The 18,484-nt window shown below is 43.0% G+C and overlaps 2 protein-coding genes across 3 annotated transcripts; both read right to left on the bottom strand.

Moving 5' to 3' along the window:
* Positions 1 to 535: 535 nt before the first annotated feature.
* On the bottom strand, positions 536 to 6,435 carry LOC121640511 (transcription factor 7-like). Of its 2 annotated transcripts, none has more exons than XM_041986325.1 (8): positions 6,167 to 6,435; positions 5,603 to 5,654; positions 5,413 to 5,516; positions 4,625 to 4,779; positions 3,155 to 3,281; positions 2,935 to 3,042; positions 2,803 to 2,852; positions 536 to 773 (listed from the first exon to the last, which is right to left on the bottom strand). In XM_041986325.1, exons 1-8 carry the CDS (start codon positions 6,224 to 6,226, stop codon positions 752 to 754), a joined length of 678 nt encoding a protein of 225 aa, XP_041842259.1. In that variant the 5' UTR covers positions 6,227 to 6,435; the 3' UTR covers positions 536 to 751. The 2 variants fall into 2 exon arrangements, with proteins under 2 accessions (XP_041842259.1, XP_041842260.1); XM_041986326.1 differs by having other exon boundaries at positions 3,155 to 3,278.
* Positions 6,436 to 8,986: 2,551 nt separating this feature from the next.
* LOC121640422 (zinc finger protein 777-like) lies at positions 8,987 to 18,048 on the bottom strand. The gene is made up of 10 exons (XM_041986157.1): positions 17,739 to 18,048; positions 17,437 to 17,511; positions 15,974 to 16,136; positions 15,604 to 15,752; positions 14,303 to 14,538; positions 14,117 to 14,226; positions 13,924 to 14,033; positions 13,612 to 13,856; positions 12,553 to 12,659; positions 8,987 to 12,313 (listed from the first exon to the last, which is right to left on the bottom strand). Exons 1-10 carry the CDS (start codon positions 17,995 to 17,997, stop codon positions 11,083 to 11,085), a joined length of 2,685 nt encoding a protein of 894 aa, XP_041842091.1. The 5' UTR covers positions 17,998 to 18,048; the 3' UTR covers positions 8,987 to 11,082.
* Between the last annotated feature and the right edge of the window lie 436 nt (positions 18,049 to 18,484).

Genomic DNA, 18,484 nt, shown 5'->3' with positions numbered 1-18,484 from the left:
CAGCTAACCTATCATGCAGCTAACCTAACATGCAGCTAACCTATCATGCAGCTAACCTAACATGCAGCTAACCTAACATGCAGCTAACCTAACATGCAGTTAACCTATCATGCAGCTAACCTAACATGCAGCTAACCTATCATGCAGCTAACCTAACATGCAGCTAACCTATCATGCATGTTTTTGGACGATGGGAGGAAGCTGGAGTACCCAGAGACAACCTACGCAGACACACAAAAGGCCACTGTTCCAACCTCCCCCCAGCCGAGGCTCGAACCAGCGACCTTCTTGCTGTGAGGCGCTGGTGACGCTTGTGCTTGTCCGCTCAGTCATATTTGTGAAAATACTTGGTAAAAACACTTCTGAGCTGCACCTAAATGCACCTGGTATGTGGTGCGTTTAGTGACACTTGTTCATCCGGACACAGGAGCCTCTTCATCGCCGCTGGTTCTGTGTGTTGTCGTGGTGTAACAGAGGACTTAGAAATCAAACAGCATCAGTAATAATCATCATCTAATGTTTTGTTTCCAGGTAATACTTTAATGATGATGTACAAGTTTATTTCAGCACAAACCACACAAATGTTGAAGCTCGCAGGAAGAAACCAATGCAGCCTCGACGGGTTGGTCAACACCGATAAAAAGGACAGATTAAAGGTTGACATTAGGACGGGACATTTGGTCCTGATGGTTAAAGTTGTGGGATCAGAGATTTACAGAAACAAATGAGTGTCTTCAGTCCAACAGAGACATCATCCAGCTGTCAGAGTCCAGCTGCAGAAAACAAACAACAATCATGTCAAAAGCTAAAAGTTTTACAGACTTTATAATTGTTTTAAAGCTTCTGCTCGTCCAGTCTGTCATATTTGGACAAATACTTGATAAGAAACACTTCTGAGCTGCACTAAAGTGACCTGGTGTTCATTTGTCCTGGGTGACTTGATCACAAGTGGACAGCTGGCAAACGTCTTCATGTGTGTCCTTAGTGACCAAGGCGAGGCTAATTTATTTATACTACACAATTGAAAAACTTGGTTTAAGTTGAACATAAACTGAATTAAAATGCATGAAAATGTTAAAACTGTGAGCGGGAGGTCTGTTGAGATGAGATCAGGAGCAGATCTGGAGCTGCAGCAGAAATTAACATAAACACCAAGCCAAACGATTTCTCTTAATACCAACATTTAAACACCATCTAGAAGCAGAGACGCATGACTGACAGCTTATTGATCTTCTGCCTGTTATTATTAACCTAGAATCTGCTGCTAGATGGCAGCAGTCTGTAATGCAGTAGGTCAGATGATACTGGTGACTTTTTTATAGACAATCCAGTGTCTAGCTATCTTTTTAAAGAGATTTTTTCATGTTGGTTCGGATGCTGTGGAGATTTCTGCTCATTTTCAACATTTAATGTAGAAAACCTGTTTAATGAGCGAATTAAGCTGGACAAGAAATGCAGAGCAGGAGCAAGGCAGAAAGAGAAGGAAATTTAAATCATTTCTTTCAACCACTCTGATGAGAAATGTGATGTTAGCTAACAAAATGGACGAGATCGAAGCACTAACCAGTACACAGAAGGAATACAGAGAAAGCAGCACTTTGGATGCCAGTATTTCATGTTTTACTGGGACATGGCTACAGGAAAAGATCCTGGACTCTAATGTCTCTGCTCTGCTTTATGACTGTACGAGCAGATTGAGACAGCAAAGTTAGCACCAAGCTACGAGGAGGAGGTCCTGCAGCACTTTCCAGCTTGGCTTTATGGGTAAGAAAGAGATTTGCACACATCAAAAAGTTAACTGTGAGTTTTTGTCTATTTTATCTTTCCAAGTTCTGATTCTGGTTCTGTTCTAGGGACTGAGCTGGTTGTCCTGAGAGAAAACCTGCTGGACATGATATACAGTTCTTCACATCCTCTACACAACACAGTGAGGAAAAAGCAGTGTGTTCAGTCAGAGGCTTCTTCGTGTCCACTCTAAGACAGACAGATACTGGAAGTCTGATGTTTCAATTAATTCAGTCCTTTAAAGAGATTTTTACATTACCTGACAACATTGAATTGTAATTTAAACCTCATTCCAACCAGGAAATCATAAAAAAATTATTTACATAACTGGAAGTCCGGCTCTAAAGTGTGAAGGAATGGCCCGTTAAAAGGTGACTTCCCGGGTCATTCTGGTGGAAACTGCTGCTTGTGTGCAGTCCTGTCAGGTCTAGGTGCTCCTCCAACGTGGCCCAGACTGTTGTAAGAACGTTCCAGACGGAGACTGAAAGTGGACCAAGCAATTGGACCTGAATGTGTCCTGAGTGTCCACTTGTAAACCACCAGAAAACTATTCTTTATGTGTAGTTACGTAAAGGCATACATGAGCAGCTGTGTTAGCATGTTAGCACAGTGTCAGATGTTTATGTAGGTATAAAAGCGTGTGCATGAACTGTCTGTCTTCTGCATGGTTAACTTATCTGTATATTTCCTAACTGTTGCTGACATTATTTTTATGTTTTCTACTTATACATTCTTAAAAATGCAATAGAAAATAAAGTATAAAAGTAGAGTGAAGTGTCCACTGGCGATCCGATCCAGGACATCTATCAGCACCAGGTCTATACAGGGTGTTTGGGTTTCTACATTTCCATCTGGAACTGTCAGAAAACCAGCATTACTAACCTTTTATCCACCAATCAGAGAAAAAAGAACTTTGAAAGTGTCATTATGGATTTGTGATTAATATGTTTATATTACCAGTCCTAACTGCACCACATGGACATGGAATGATAAAAACTTAAAAACCCAGGACCAGACCTGGAGCAGCTTCCTGAACGTTGTTGGTTCTGCCTCCTCTTCCTCCTCCCCTGGAAAGAAAATAAATGAAAGAAGCAGCTGAAGCCATCTTCCTCATCCTCACAGTATAAATGATGCCTTCACTGTACATACGTAGTTGTCCCTGGCCGACCATCCAGGGTAAAGCTGCATGTGGAGGAGCCTCTCTTTCTGGGCCAGGTCATAATATTTGGACTGTTCAGAGCGAGACAGAGCGTGCCACTGAGGAAAAAGTTGTGTTTATGGAGATTTATTCATGTTAAAATCACGTGTTAATTTTTTAAAACAATGCCACACTGAATCTAAATGTGTTCAGATTCGCCTGACGTCTCACCCTGCGTCCCAGGATGCGGTTGATGGCGGCGCTCTCCCTCTCCCGTCCTTCCTGGACCACCTTGTGTCTCATCTCCTTCATATACAGCATGAAGGCGTTCAGAGGCTTCTTCACTGGCTGCCTGCTGCTGTCGGACACATGGAAGAACGATTGAAGAGGCAGAATGGTTCATCTTCCTTCTCTACAGAGAACAGAAGGTTCACCTACGTCCAACAGAAAATTATTACATATCAGGGCATTAAAAAATCCCTGGTCCTCACCAGGTCTGAACATGATGGAAATCCAACCACAGATCAACAACCGGACATGTTTACCAGCTCCTACAACCACTTTACTAGTGATAAACTGTGACGTTTGTCCATTTAAAAAGACCAAAGTGCTGCATAAAGGAGGACAGCCACATCAAAATCTCCACCTCTTGTAGCTTTAAGCTAGCGCTAGGCAACGATTTATATGTTTTTAACAATCACATTCTTATGTGCAAAAATTCAATGAATGTGTATTTGATACATGCAGTTTCTGAAACCTTTTGCATGGGTTTATGGTAAAAGCATTGCTCAAAACCCCATTTTGACATATCATACAGTAAATATCCAAAAATTCTTATTATTTTTTCTTTTCCTCTTTTTTTATACAATTTGTCAAAAGGCAAAATGAAGACACAAAAATGGACTTATTTGCAGCCAGAAGTCTAAATGCTACTCATTCCATTTCACATTCTTTACTAAATCCCTTTAATTTTTCATACCTTACAATGTTAAATAAACCTTGGCACTGTAAGGTTAAATTATGTTTGTATTAATACTTGTTTCTTTTCTTTGAGTTACCTGGGGTTCGGTCTCCTTCCTGGAGCAGCAGAGGCGTGGCCCAGGCCTGAAGACTCTGATAAGCTGCTGCTAGCTTCATTGGACTTGACCACATGCTGCAGTGTCATAGGGATGCTTTATTTGGCTTTCCCAGATTGACGGACAATGTTGTTTTTTTAAGATCTTTTCCTCCTTGATGTTGTGATAAAACTGCTTTTCTAGAGGAATTCGTGCTAATGATGGTCATTTATTGATTTTCTTTATCTAGCTGCTACTGGTCCTCTTAATTCCCGAGGAAGCAGTGGAATACTCAGTTTTACACACTGTTTGGTTTTAGGCCACATGTTGTTGCTCATCCTCTGTTTTCTAGAAAGAACCAAGTCATATTATAATATAATAGTAATCCTTTATTAGTCCATCCTAGTTGCTTGGAGCAGTGAGCTGCCAGGAGCAGGCCCTCTGGGGTTAAGGGCCTTGCTCAGGAGCCTTCAGTGGTTATTTTTTTACCTTAGTTGCCAGCCCGGGGACTTGATCCCAGGTTTTCCAGACCCTGTAACCACTAGGCTAGCACTCCCCATACATGTCCTGATTAGTAAAGACTCAGACTGAATGATGGAATACTTCCTAATGGTTTTATAATTACCTGATCTCTTCTGAAACTCACCTAGAAACACTGTTGCCGTGGTAATCGGAGCGTGACCCGGAGGAAGCGTCAGCCTGCCAGGCAGCGGACGAGCTGATTGGCTGGTTGTTAAGGGTGGAAGGAGGGAAGTGTTTGTCGCTGTAGACAAGGAGGGGGACAAGAGGATGGATGGACGACTGCAGAGAGATAGAAGTGTTCAAATTTAAAAGGTGCTTATATATGTGTGTGTGTGTGTGTGTGTGTGTGTGTGTGTCTGTGTGTGTGTTTGGCCACCAGAGGGTAGTATAAAATCACACTTAATTATTTAAAGATATTTGTTATTTTTCAGCCACAACTCCTTTCCCAACACTAACAGGACGGATTCTGCTGGTTGCCCAGCAGTTAATCCAGTCCTGATTGTAACAGGAAGCGAAAGCAGCTGGTAGCCATTTTTTATTCAGTTGTTAGAAGGCAAAATGACACCAGAGTATGGTCAACACATCAGACACATGTATGCCGCCTCAGGGAAGTCAACCCATCACTGAAGTACACTTAACACTGATTGTGTTAGAAAGGGAACATATTGGCTTGAAGGGGTAATCTGAATACACAAACACACATAAGCACACACATCAGAGGACATTAAGTTAGCTTAATCCTAGCCTTAAACCCTAATGCAACCATGTTATAATCTAAAGTCAACCTTAAGATAACATAAAACTAGATGCATATTCATTTAAAATGTAGCCTAAATCCGGGTTTCACCAAAGACCCCACATCCCCACCGATGACAGCAGGGTCCCCACAACTGTAGTAAGGTAAACACTCACCGCAGCAGCAGTGGTGGTTTGAGTGTGTTGCCTGTCGTTTCGCCCCCCGCTGGTCAAATTGAGGTACTGCTGCTGCTGTGGACACCAGTCAAACACCTGTGTACCTAAACAATGACACACACACAAAAAACAACAGATAACTGGATTTGTTTACATGAGCTCTGCTTCATGTTTACAGAGTTTCACCCACCACAGCTCAGTCCTGCAGAGTTTTGACACACCCCGCTCGATAGTCCCGTCTCCTAAAACAAGATCAGTTGGAAAATTAGCTTTAATGTTATCAGATTTTATACATATTTTAAAGATGACTCGTCTATTAAAATGGGTGTGAAGTCAATTATCTGCTGCACACCTTGTATTTTGATGACACTTTACACCAGTCAGCTTTAAACTGGGACTAGTTACAGCTGTTTACCATTTCCTTCCAATTATTAGATTTTTAAGTGTTGGCAACAGCTCACTTTTAACAAGCAGTCACCTAAACTCTTCATTTTTAACCTCCTTAGACCTGAGCTTTGGTTCATACATAGTTTTAAATAAAATATTTCTCCTCTGACAGCACCAGATGACACCGAGAATGCATGTTTGTGCAAAACAGGTTCACAGAATTAAACTTTATGGTGCAGACAACCAAATGTAATGTCCATATATGTGGATGCCAGGTCATGTAAGGTTAATAGCTCAGCATTAATATGTAAACTCAGCAAAAAAACATACTAAAAATAAAGAATACTCAAGTATGAAGGAGCCTTACATCCATAAAGCTCTTCTTGGCAAAGTCAATGTGTTCGGCACAACATGGCAGCCAGACCATTAATGCTTACGAATTAAATTCACTTTAATCTTCGAAGGGAAATTGTAAAATGTTTATATTGACATGAAAATAAGTTAAAAAGTTAAACCAGTGTTTCTCTATCCTGGTCCTTTGGGACCACTGCGCTGCATGTTTTAGGTCTGTCCAACTCCAGCACACCTGATTCAGATTAATTGCTTGTCCAGTTTTTTGCAGGCCTGCTAACGAGCCATTCATTTGAGTCAGGTGTGTTAAAGAAGGATACCTCAAAAACAGGCAGGCCAGTGGTCCTCAAGGACCAGGATTGAGAAACACCGCGTTAAACAATAAATCTATGAAAAATAGAATAAAATAAGGAGACAATATAGGTGGAAATTGGAGTTAACCAAAGCTCTGTTTTAAAATATTTAATTAAATTAGAAATGACCCTAATGATAAAAAGTGAATCAATAAATAAATAGGTACTTACTCCTCTAATGAGCATCTGCTCCATCCTGAGAGAGGAGGAAAGATAGCAATAATTAACAGTAGTAAAAGAAACAGCTAAAGGAGGGAACCGTGGCAGAACGAGTCAGACTGGCTGACTGGTCGGATGAACTCGTGTCCATGATCTTATAAACACCCCCCACTCCCGCCTCGAACACAAGCTGTCATTGTCTTGCCTCTGGTTCTTCCACTGCTCAGCTCATGTTATTATGATTAATGTGCTGCACAAGGCTGATGTCATGAACCAGCTCCTCTTCTAACAGCTGGATTTAAACTACAGTCTCGTTGTTAAAGTTTCACTGAGGTTTATTTTTTTTTTACTTTTATTGATTCTATTTAGAAAGTAGTTAACTCATTCAGACTGGAGACAACATATGTGTCTGAAGAATGATGTGGTGACAGCTCGTTTCATACCTCATCAATTAGATAATACTCTGCAGTTAAAGCCAAAGGCTTAAATAAGACTGTGTGATCATTACTGACCCCTAGTGGTCATGCTGGAGATGGCAACTTTCCACCATTCTCCTCCTACATACACACTTGAAGGCATTTCTTAGGACCGTACCTAGAGATCTTCAGTTAGTTTGATGATCATTCATTCACATATTAGTAATAAAACTTTATATATATATATATATATATATATATATATATATATATTGCAGAAAACTTAATTGTTTGGAAACTATGTTTCTCTGATGGGATAGCACAGAGCGACAGAATTCATCCTTTGGTAGCACATTTTGACCAGCCGACTCCAGAGTTGAATCTTCAGCTTCTCCGGCTCATAATTCATGCAGGCAGGGGCGGGACTGCAGCTTGATAGGCACACCATGCAGCCAATCACATGCGAGAACAGACTAGGATCATACCATTATACAATATGACAGAAAGAAGAGGGGCTGACACTCAGCAGTTGTGGTGGTACAGGTCAGGTACACATAGCAATGTATACTTCATTTATTCCAGAGGGAAACTGGAAAGTTTTTTTGTTTCTCTTGCAGACCACATCACAGAAGAAATACCAACACCTGTAACCAGGAAGGAAACGAGAAATAAAAAATATACGAAAGAATAATCTGAAATAGAACATGACAGCTGCTCCTGAGCTGCAATACAAATTATATAAAAGGATCTATAATGTTCATATTTTTTCTTCTGATCTGGATTGTTCAGTTTTCTTTCAGTCATTGTTGAATTATAGATTTAAGTTGTTTAAGTTTCTTCGGGTCTAGCTTCACCTCTACATCATGAAACTAAAACTACTCCATTAATCTAATTAAAATTACATTAAATCATGTTTTTTTCCAGTTTGCCTTCCATGTTTGCTTCATCTTCTTGTTGCACTCTGACCTCAGACCCCTCTGCCCGGCTCCATTCTCTCCGGCGGTCCTCCTCTCCCTCAGGTTCAGGGTTGGTGTCAGGAGGTGAGTTTCCCCGTGGATCTGCCAGCACGGCTGTCACATGCGTTTAACTGTGACGCTTCAGACTCAATCACAGCAAATAGAAATCAGTGGGCTCTTCTTCTGTCGTCTGGAGTTAGAACGACGAGTCCTGGCAACGTTTAGCACTCAAGAAATATCTTCACAGCAAACCTAAATGATCTAAATGTTTTTCTGGGTCGTTCTTTTCACTCCGACGTCCATCAGAAACACATGATCCAGAATGATGTTTCCTCAGGCCTTCACAGCCTTACTGTAAACATTCAGAAGAATAATATTTTCCCCCTAACCTTTTATGTATGTGTAAATATATATATATATATATATATACACATATATCGCTCCAGAAAGCGAGACTCACCTGAAAAATGATGAAAATGATGAAATGATGAAAAGATGAAATGAGCAAATCTAAAGGTAAAATCAGCACCATAAGACGTTCTATGCTACATAAATACCCTCAGTGTCTTCAGCGAAACAAATTTATCTGATTTTAATGGATGCTAAAATTACAAGACGGGCACAGTGATGCAGAATTCATCTGGAGGAACAATGTTACCGGTCCTTTTCCTTTTCCACCTGTCATTCTTTAAGCCAAGACTCAGTTAGGCTGGACAGTTATCCTGCTCCAGGGCGGACTTGTTCACCAGCACTAGTTACTACGGTAACTCAGCTGGACAGTTATCCTGCTCCAGAGCGGACTGCTATAAGGAGCTCCAGTCCAACAAACACACAATAGAAACCAAACATTTTCACAACTACAAACCCTTCTGTGTGGCTGGTTCCAGTTTTCTCTTCAGGTGACTAACGGATGAATGTAGTCTGAAATCCACCTTTTTTTTTTTTTATAAAACATGACATTTTATTGGAAAGAAATGTGTATGGTTACATAAAACACAGAAAGCCTCTCGATAACTGATGATCTAAGTCTTAGATCATCAGTTATCGAGAGTTATCTTAGATTCTAAGACTACAAACAACTACACATCCAACTTGTCACTAAACTGGAGCTGATGCAGAAAAAACTCAGAGTCCAGTTTCTGTTTCACCTCCTGCTGAATGAAGCCAGAAGAATATGTTTTTACTCCTCTTCCTCTACATCTGCAACTCCATCAGCTGATGGACAACGTCGCCACCTGCTGGTGGATCATGTGACTGCAGCAAACATCTGACAGAAAACACTTAAATCATTTACATTCGCTTTGGTGGTTAAACTGTTTACATTTGTTAACAGATGAACGGAGGGGAAACAGCTTCACCAGTAAAAATAACACGAGTAACAATAAGGAACTTCAGAAGTATTCACTGATGATACATCTGTTAACAGTTAAATCTTACAGAAGCTTCATTTTTCAGTAATTAATGAGAAATCAGAAGAAATGGTTTTTAACGACTGATTTTCTTGTTTTTAGTATTTCTTTTTCTTTTTAAACAATTAAAAAGGGAAAACATTATAATAGCACTTTTTTTGCAGACATTACTAAAATAATTTGTTGACATAAACTTTTCAGGTAACAGTTAATTTGTATGATGAAAGATTATTTAAATAATTTAGTATAAATTTTAGTTCCAAAAAAAGAAATTTGCAAAACTGTTAATGAGGATAAAAAAAAGAAAAAAAAAAAGAAAAATAAAAGCAATTTAACCACAACATTGATTTATCTTTCCTTTAACATAATTTTGACTTTGGAAAAGACTTTTTTCTTCTTGTTGTTTGAGTTAATGGATTCAGTTCAAGGGATATTTTTATTTTAAAAAGAAACGGGTCAGTCTGATCTGGTTTTGTTCAGTTTCACCGTCGGTGAGAGAAAATCGTCCAAGAAGACGAGGAAAGTTTACTGTTCCACTCCATTATATCAGGAATATAGTGTAGTGGATTTTAAGAGTTCAGGTTAGCACAAAGAAAATTAAAAAGATCTTAAGAGCTGCTGGTGGAGGCAGAGAAGAAATACGAAAATCTAAAGACAATAAAGACACGAACACCGCCACGCCTAAAGCCACGGCCAGTCGCAGACAAGGGTCTGGATCAGAATGAAACCAACGTCCAAAACTAACTTTGTTCTTCTCTCCACCTGGAAAACAAAGTTCAACAGTTTGTACGCAACAAGTTAAAGAGTGGACTTCTCCAAGAATAATAAAAACGTAGCCACGATGCTAACAAACATCTAAAATTGTTCTTCCAGGAGCAGAACCAAAGCAGATTAAACATGAATCCCAAATTCTTCCACCATCTAAACACCCGGAAGTTCTAGACTTCCGAGATTTTCCATGTTTCCATCCATTTGGCCATGTAAAAACTGGTCTGAACCAACATCTGGTTCCAGATATCTGGAACTGGGGGGCGGCATGGCTCAGTGGGTAGAATGGTCATTCGGCAGGCCGAGGTTTGCCGGTTCGATCCCGGCCCGCAGAGCTCATGTCGAGGTGTCCCTGAGCAAGACACCAAACCCCTAAACGCTCCTGATGGTGGTCGTGGTGGAGCGCCTTGCACAGTAGCTTCCGCCATCCGTGTGTGAATGTGACGTACATATAAAACACTTTGGATAAAAGAGTTATATAAGTACAGATCATTTACCATTTAACTGGTCCAGAAACTGATTCAAACCAGCAGATGGTTCCAGATATCTGGAACTGGTTCACTTGGGTGAAATCCAGCCGTAATCCCGTGGTTGAAGCTTTATGATCCGCAGCGTTCTGCACGGAGGTGACTGAATAACACAAGCCGACATTAAACTCAGGATGGTTTTCCCAAACTCATGGACTGAAAATACGACTTTTTCCGACCAAACCAGTCAGACATCGGATCTTTTTACTTTTACAGTCCTGGGATGTTCGTGTCCATTATGGAAGAATGTAAACTTCTAAATACAACCGATGCTGTACGTGTTTAATCTCGTACGGAAGAAGCGGAGAGAATGGACCCGGACCGTTGCTGGTTTCCAGGCTGTTTCAGGACGTAGATGGCTCCTGGAAGGCCTTGTCTTCGTTATGGTGGCTCTTCATGTGCGTTTTCAGACAGTGGCCCTGGGTGAAGGCTTTGTCGCAGAGGGTGCACTTGTAGGGTCTCTCTCCGTTGTGGGTCCTCATGTGGACCGTCAGGTGTTCCTGACGAGAACACGCCTTCCCACAGACGCTGCAAACGTATCGCTTGATGCCCAGGTGGCTCCTGATGTGGGTGTTCAGGGTACTCTTGAGTTTGAAGAAGCGGCCGCACTGGGAGCAGCCGTACGGCGCCTCGCCGGTGTGAACCCGCGAGTGATTCTTCAGCTCGCCGTTGAACAGGAAGCCCTTTCCGCACACGTTGCAGACGAACGGCCTCTCGCCGCTGTGGGTCTTCATGTGCGCCATCAGGGTGGAGTTTGTGAGGAAGGTTTTGCAGCAGATGTGGCAGAGAAACGGACGCTCCCTCTCCGTGTGGGTCTTCTCGTGGGACTTCAGCGAGCTGGGAAGTTTGAAGCGTTTTCCGCAGACTTCGCAGCCGTAGCGGCGTTCTCCAGAGTGAGTCATCTTGTGGCGGGTCAAAGATTTGAGGTCATAGACGCATCGGCCGCAGATGTGGCATTGGAACTTGTCCCGTGTGAGGTGGTGGGCCTTCCTGTGAGCTCTGAGCTGCGCCATCAGACCGAACGTCTTCGGACAAATGTCACACTTGTACGGCCGATCCGACTCGTGGATCCAACGGTGAATGCCCAGCGCAGAGATGCTAACGAAGGTTTTGTTGCAAACGTCACATTTGTACGGCCTGTTTCCCGTGTGCATGGTGGTGTGGTTGTTGAGGCCCGTGACGGTAAAGAACGCCTTCCCACAATATGAGCAATCGTGAGTTTTCTGGTAACTCTTAAGATGTTTTGATAGCTCTTCTGAAGATGCAAAACTCTCCCCACAGACTCCACAAACGCTGTGCGCTTCGTCCTTGTGGCTCCAGGCATGCCGGATCAAACTGCCCTGGAAACTGTACGACACTCCACACACCTTGCAGGGGGTTTTACGTTTCTCCACGCTGCTCCTGGGCCCCCACTTTTGGGCTTTTCTTGGCTTTTCATCTTCAGGATCGGGCTTCCAGTCGTCATCGGTGTCATTGCAGGGGTCCTCGTCACTCCCTGCTGCATCCTCCTCAGGGTTCAGGTCTGGTTGTCGTGAGGTTGAGCCCCTCGTAGTACCATCTGCATGTCTGACAGGGCTGCAGAGGAGAAATGATTTGTTTTTAGTAAACATAAATTACATTTAAGTTTCAGCAGTTACATAATCAAATCCAGGAAACTGTAAAGGCTGATTTACGCTCCCGTTAGCGTCTCAGTGGTGCTGATCTGAGATCTGTTAATCCGGGTGCTGTAGGGACAAACCCCGAGCATCTCAGAGGACAACAGCTGTCACTTGCAGCGTAAATTCAGTGTGTCCTGATTTCTGGTTTATAATCACCTCGAGCGGAGACCAGCTTCTCCTTGCACCATCACAGCGTCAGAGGACAGAGCTTCGTTGATGGTCGGTAGGTTAAGCTCCTCCTCCGTTTCTTCGTCCTCTTGTGTCTGCAAGAAATTTGTTTACAGATTATTGTTGGAGCAACAACCAGCGTTGACCTCATCAGATACTTTCATCCAAATCCTGTTTCTGTGTTACTTTTTTGTTCACAGTATCAGCCAATTCTAGCCCAGTTTACTTACATGTGCATTTAAAGAGGGGAAAAAGAACCATAATCAGGCCATCTGGTTGCCGTACGTCGGGGGTCTAACCTCCGGCCTGATCGCTCCAAGAGGAAGTCACCCAAGAGGCAAACTAATAAGACACTGATAAGTAACTCCATGCTACTTACCTTCTACCTCCTGATGTGTAAGACCAGTAGTTTGGGTCTTTAATCTCATCATTTTGGACACTGTGAAGATCTCTCTTGATTTTCTCTCTTTAACAACTTTTAATAATAAATTTTACTTTATTTATCCTGATCAGAAAATTCAGCCCTGTGACCCATCTCTAGATGTACGAGAGGTCAGGAGCTGCCATGTTTTGGCACTCAAAGAGCAGTTGGGAGTGATTAAGTGCCTTGCTCAAGGGTCCACAGTGGTTTACATCTGTTAACAGAGTCAAACAGAGTTCTCCAGACCCAAGTCCACCTCCATAACCACGACGCTACCACTCCCCCAAGGTGTCCAACAGATAGGCTCGGTCTTCCTGACAGAAAGTTCACCGTCACTTTGGAGAATACTGCAGGGGGGAGGGGCTGCCCCCACGTTTAGCTGTGATCTCCATCCCACAGAAGCACCATCCCAACCAGGTCCACGTGGTCAACCAGGTCCACATGGTCAACCAGGTCCACGTGGTCAACCAGGTCCACGTGGTTGGAAAGGGCACTAACCAGCCTCTCCAACCATGTTTAATAGAACACCGGCTGGGAGGAATTACAGGAATAAGCCACCAAATATAAATGTTCTTATTTAATGTTCCAAGTCTGTAAACATCCTGGGACATGAGAGACGGATCTACCTTCAGTTTGATGTAGAGGAGGGTCTTTGTGATCCCGAAGGACCTCAAGCTTCTGTAGATCTCGTCTGGAGTCATGGTCTCCACCTTGATCCTCTGCAGTTTCCTGCTCCGGTCTGACTTGTAGATGTTAAACTTCTTGTCTTCACCGGCCAGCTGAGGGAAGGTGGACCTCAGCAGGTCCATAAAGTCTGCCTCCTGAAGGGTGCGAGGACACATCAGGTCCTGGACTGAAGACCTCTGGAAGACTGAAAACAGGAGTTTAGCAGGAATCAGTGGTTAACGATCTTCTCTGTAAATCCAGCTACAACTCACCAGTTTCTGGGGGCACGCTTGACGGGGAGTCCTCCAGCATGCACATCCTCAGAACGTGGTGGGTTGGTTCCTCACCGAGCCGAGGTCGGCCCCGCCTCCTCTTCACAGACCTGACAGGACAAAGTGTGTCATGGGTCTATGAAGCCTGAGAGAAGCTGAGATCTGAGAAAATCCCTCCATCGTCTCCAGTTACCCCGAGTGCACTTCAGTCTGACCGGTGGACGTCGCAGAGTCCAACCTGACCTTGTCTTCCTGTTCCTGAGGACAAGCGTCTTCACAGCGGCTCCCAGGACCCTCTCCTGTCTGGAAAAGTTCCCAAACAAAGTTCAAGCAAAAACATCCACCACACAGAAACCAGTCCAGAGCTCAGCCAGCTGACCTTCAGTCGGATGTAGAGCGCGGATTTTCCGTTGAGCCTGATGGCCCGGTGGACCTCGTCTGGAGTCAGAGTCTTCACCCTCAGAGGATGCAGCCTCCTTCTGTTATCGGTGATGAAGAGGTCGAAAGGTTCCCCAGCAGCCAGCTGAGGGAACGAGGACTTCAGCAGCTCCAGGAACTCAGACTCCTGTAGACCACGACGACACCTCAGGTCCTGAACTGAACTGTTTTTAAACACTAGAAGGAAAAAAGAGGAAGAGAAACTTCGTAAGACGGGGAAAAAAATTCAACCATGTTTTAATTTCAATAAGAAAACAGGTTTAAAAGTGTGAAACAGAAATAAACACTAATATTTAGAAAGTTAAATAAAAGTTGACTATGTTTGATACAATCAACATCAATTTGATGACCAACAACATTAAACTCTTTATTCGTGTCCATCTACTATTTATACAGAAAGATGAAACTCTGGGGTGAGTGTGGAGCATCGAGACCGTTAGAGTCGAGCTCCACGTTTACATGCAGGAACGATGCGACCTCTAAGTTATCTGACAGCTGGACTTCAGGTAACATCTGGAAACAGGAAACATCTAAAACCTGCAGGATGCCTGGGAGATCCCTGGCTTACGGGCTTTCCTGACTCCACTGCTCCTGAGTGTGATGCTGACAGTTGCCTGCAGAGGGCGCCGATGCTGTCATTTATTTACTGAACATCAACAAACCACAGAGAGAAATTTGTTGGACTTATTTTGTTTTATAGCTGCAATGTGAAACAAAATCAAAGATCTAACATGCCCCAATTCCAGCCAAAATCACCTGATTGGCTGGAAACGGTGGTATCCAAGTCAAGAAGATTTTATTTCAGCATTAGTTGGATTACATTTTAATTATATTTCCATATTCCTACATAAATATTACATCTATTTACTGCTCATTACCTCCACCATGTCGGGAATCTGATCATCTTTGACTGATTTAGTTAGCCAGCTAGGCTAGCAGTAGCAGGACATACAGTATAACGAGAGAGAAGCCCATCTGCATCAGCCCCGTAGTGTTTACGCCGTTTACCTGAGCAGCGCAGCAAAGGGCAGATTTAACAAACAGCACTCAATGAAGAATAAAAAGTAAACAACACAACTACCAAAGAACGTAATCACCAAACAATGTTTCTGTCTGACCGACAGCTTCTGGTACCGAGTTTAACATCTTCACACCAGAAAGACGCGTTTGATCCGAACCAGTTTATCATTTAGACTTTTCTGGATCGATCACGTCCTTCAGTCCGAACTATTTCAAGCCTACCGTTGTTGGAGAGCACCTCGATCTCACAGTCCTCCAGTAACCGGACCCGGAGGTCTAGATGGTCTGATACGTCGCTGATTCGAGGTCTGCCAGGTCCCCTGGGTGTCCTGGACCCCCTGAGCCTCCCGGGCCTCCTGTGAGACCGAACTCTGGGAAAAATAGCCCATCAGAACACAACAAAGTGGTTCAAACTGGCTGGTTTCTAACAAATGAGGAAACCTAAACCCTCATAACAGACTCATGTCTTCATGTTTCTGCTTCTCTGTAAACAACAGGAAGAACTCTCTTTGCTCCAGATCCTGGCATGGTACCCCGTAAAGTTCCTGTCCTGGTGTGTCGGGGTCTTTAGGATAATAACTGGATGTCTTACCTTGAGGATATCTCATAATCTGGGTCCTTTAGGTCATCTCGCTTCTCTCTGGAGCTCATCTTGGGTTGAACCACCAGCTGTTCCACTTCTTCATCAGCATCAACAACATCTTCATCATCATCTTCGTACCAGACGAAGTCCAGGTTTCCAGACGCCGCCACATCTGGAAACAACACAACGTCCACTTTCATGGAGAAGTTGAGCGTATGAAGATAGAAACGCACAAAGTTGAAGGAAATGAGAGCATTTAGATAAAAACAGATGTGTTTCCCGTCTTTTCCTCATTTATACCATCAGGAACACTGAAAACAGATGCAAACAGATGCAAACAGATGCAGACCCAAACACACAGGAAGAGTCACAGAGTCGGTGCAGGAGCCTGAAGGTGAAGATCTGGAGCCTCGTTTATCAGGCAGGCGTAGGAACAAAAACCGGCGTACGCCAAGTATACTCAACTTTTAGGATTTACAAAAGCTAAACTCGATGGGAAAATGTTCTGCACCCACAACAACTCTGACCCAGGCGTGCGCACGTAATCTAGAAAAACAGGAAACGGTGACACCAACGGTCCACATTAAAATTAAAAAGGAAATGATGCTAAGTGTGAAAATACCTTGCACACCGCATGTTAGATATTAAAGCTGTTTGCAGAAATGAATAAAGAGGGACATTCAATATTAATTCTCCTAAGCGTGCACGCTCTGTAACACCGGTGATGCCCACGCCGTCTCCACCAAATAAACCTTTTTCAGCATGGTCCATCAGGATCTCAGTCTCTCATTCTGAAAAAAGCTGTTTCTTCCCTCCTTTCCCCTCCTGAACCATCATGGAAATGATGTGATGGATGTTTATTACAGATGTTCACCTGACCTTTTATGGCCACCATGTGGGCGTGGCAAGGCGCTCCCTCATGCTGTCAGTTGATTCTGACTTATGAATGGAAACAGGCGTGAGATGTGTGTGCACACGCTTTTATAAATCTGAAAGTTGTGCGCTGCATTTCCTTTTTTTTCCCTACCTACGTACACCGCCTGTAGTCTGCTTTGCTACACACAGTTTTATAAATGAGGCCCCTGGTCTGAAAAGCTGAGAAAAACTTTGAAAGATCTTCAGAAAGCTGGAGAACTACTGGTTAAGATCACCTAAAGCAGGGGTGTCAAACTCTGGTCCTCAAGGCCTGCTATCCTGCAGATTTTAGTTATTTCCTTGCTCCAACACACCTGAATAAAACCAAATGGATCCAACAGCCTCTTGTCAATTTAATAACCCATTAATATCAGTCAGGTGTGTTGGATCAGAGAAACAATGAAAACCTGCAGGATACAGGCCCTCGAGGACCGGAGTTTGACACCCCTGAAATTAAAACACAGTCTGGAAGACCACATGAAGAAATGAGGGGGAGATTGGGGCTTTTTCTAATTAAATAAATAAAAAGTTGAGTTGTTTGGATTAACAGGGCCTACCTTTCTGTGGTGTCACCTCCTCGTGCTCCTCACTAACCACCACCACTTCATGACCGTGCAGGTCTGGGACAGCCGCTTTGTTTTCAGTCACAAAGAGGATATGATCAACTTTCCAGCTCATGATCAGAAAAATAACATGTTTTCTTATCAGGCTCAAAGTTTCACATTTTCTGGTTTAAAGCTCAATAACAGAAACTTTAAGATTAAATTTGCAGTTTAATGCAATTAATTCATTTAACTTCTGAGTTTAAATAATGATGTTACTGACTATAAACCATCATTAAATTCCCTCCTGCACTTACAGACTCTGTTTAGTTGTACGTGAGGCTGCAGGACCTCCAGCTGTCTCCTCTGCTGCTCGATCTGCTGCCTGAAGCCCGAAGCCTCCTGCTCGTAGTCGGCTACGGTCCTCTCCACCACCGCTAGGATCTCCCGGGCGGCTGTGCTCAGCTTCTCGGTGATGATTCCTCTCAGGATGTCGGTCTTTGACATGTTACCGACCCCGTCGAGCGGCTCCGAGCCGCCGCTGCTTCTCCAGTAAAACATTCTTTGTTTGTTCATTCAGGTTTGCTGCAGAAATTCAGCACATCTACGTGAAAGGTGTATTTCCGGGTTGTGGTGCAACAACAAAATGGCGTCCGTAGAGAAACAACGTATTTTTGTTCCTACACTTTAAACAGTAATCTAGTTCATTTCCTTAAGATGTTTGAATTTGCTCCATGTTGAATGAAACTATAAACTTTACTCCTAATCATAAATCTGTGTGTTACTGGATAAATGCAGTGAAGAAGCCATTTTGCATCTCACAAATTTTTCTGGAAGGACATTTATAGTTGTACCAACCACAGCATCGTTTCAGGATTTCACTGATCTGAACCATCTGAATCTCAACAAACCCACTTACAGCTGGTTTAGTGTAAACTAACCCAAAAAGCAATACAAAGGATTATACACAGCTGTCAGCTTATTGGGAATGGTGCAACATTTGGCTTAAAGTTTTACTGAACAAGATTTCCAGGTCTATTAAATATATAAATATATGTGTGTG

Source organism: Melanotaenia boesemani, chromosome 5, assembly GCF_017639745.1.
Source record: "Melanotaenia boesemani isolate fMelBoe1 chromosome 5, fMelBoe1.pri, whole genome shotgun sequence".
In the NCBI taxonomy this organism is placed as follows: Eukaryota; Metazoa; Chordata; class Actinopteri; order Atheriniformes; family Melanotaeniidae; genus Melanotaenia; species Melanotaenia boesemani.
Note: the sequence above shows the minus strand (reverse complement) of the source record. Positions and strands in the feature narration are given on the sequence as shown.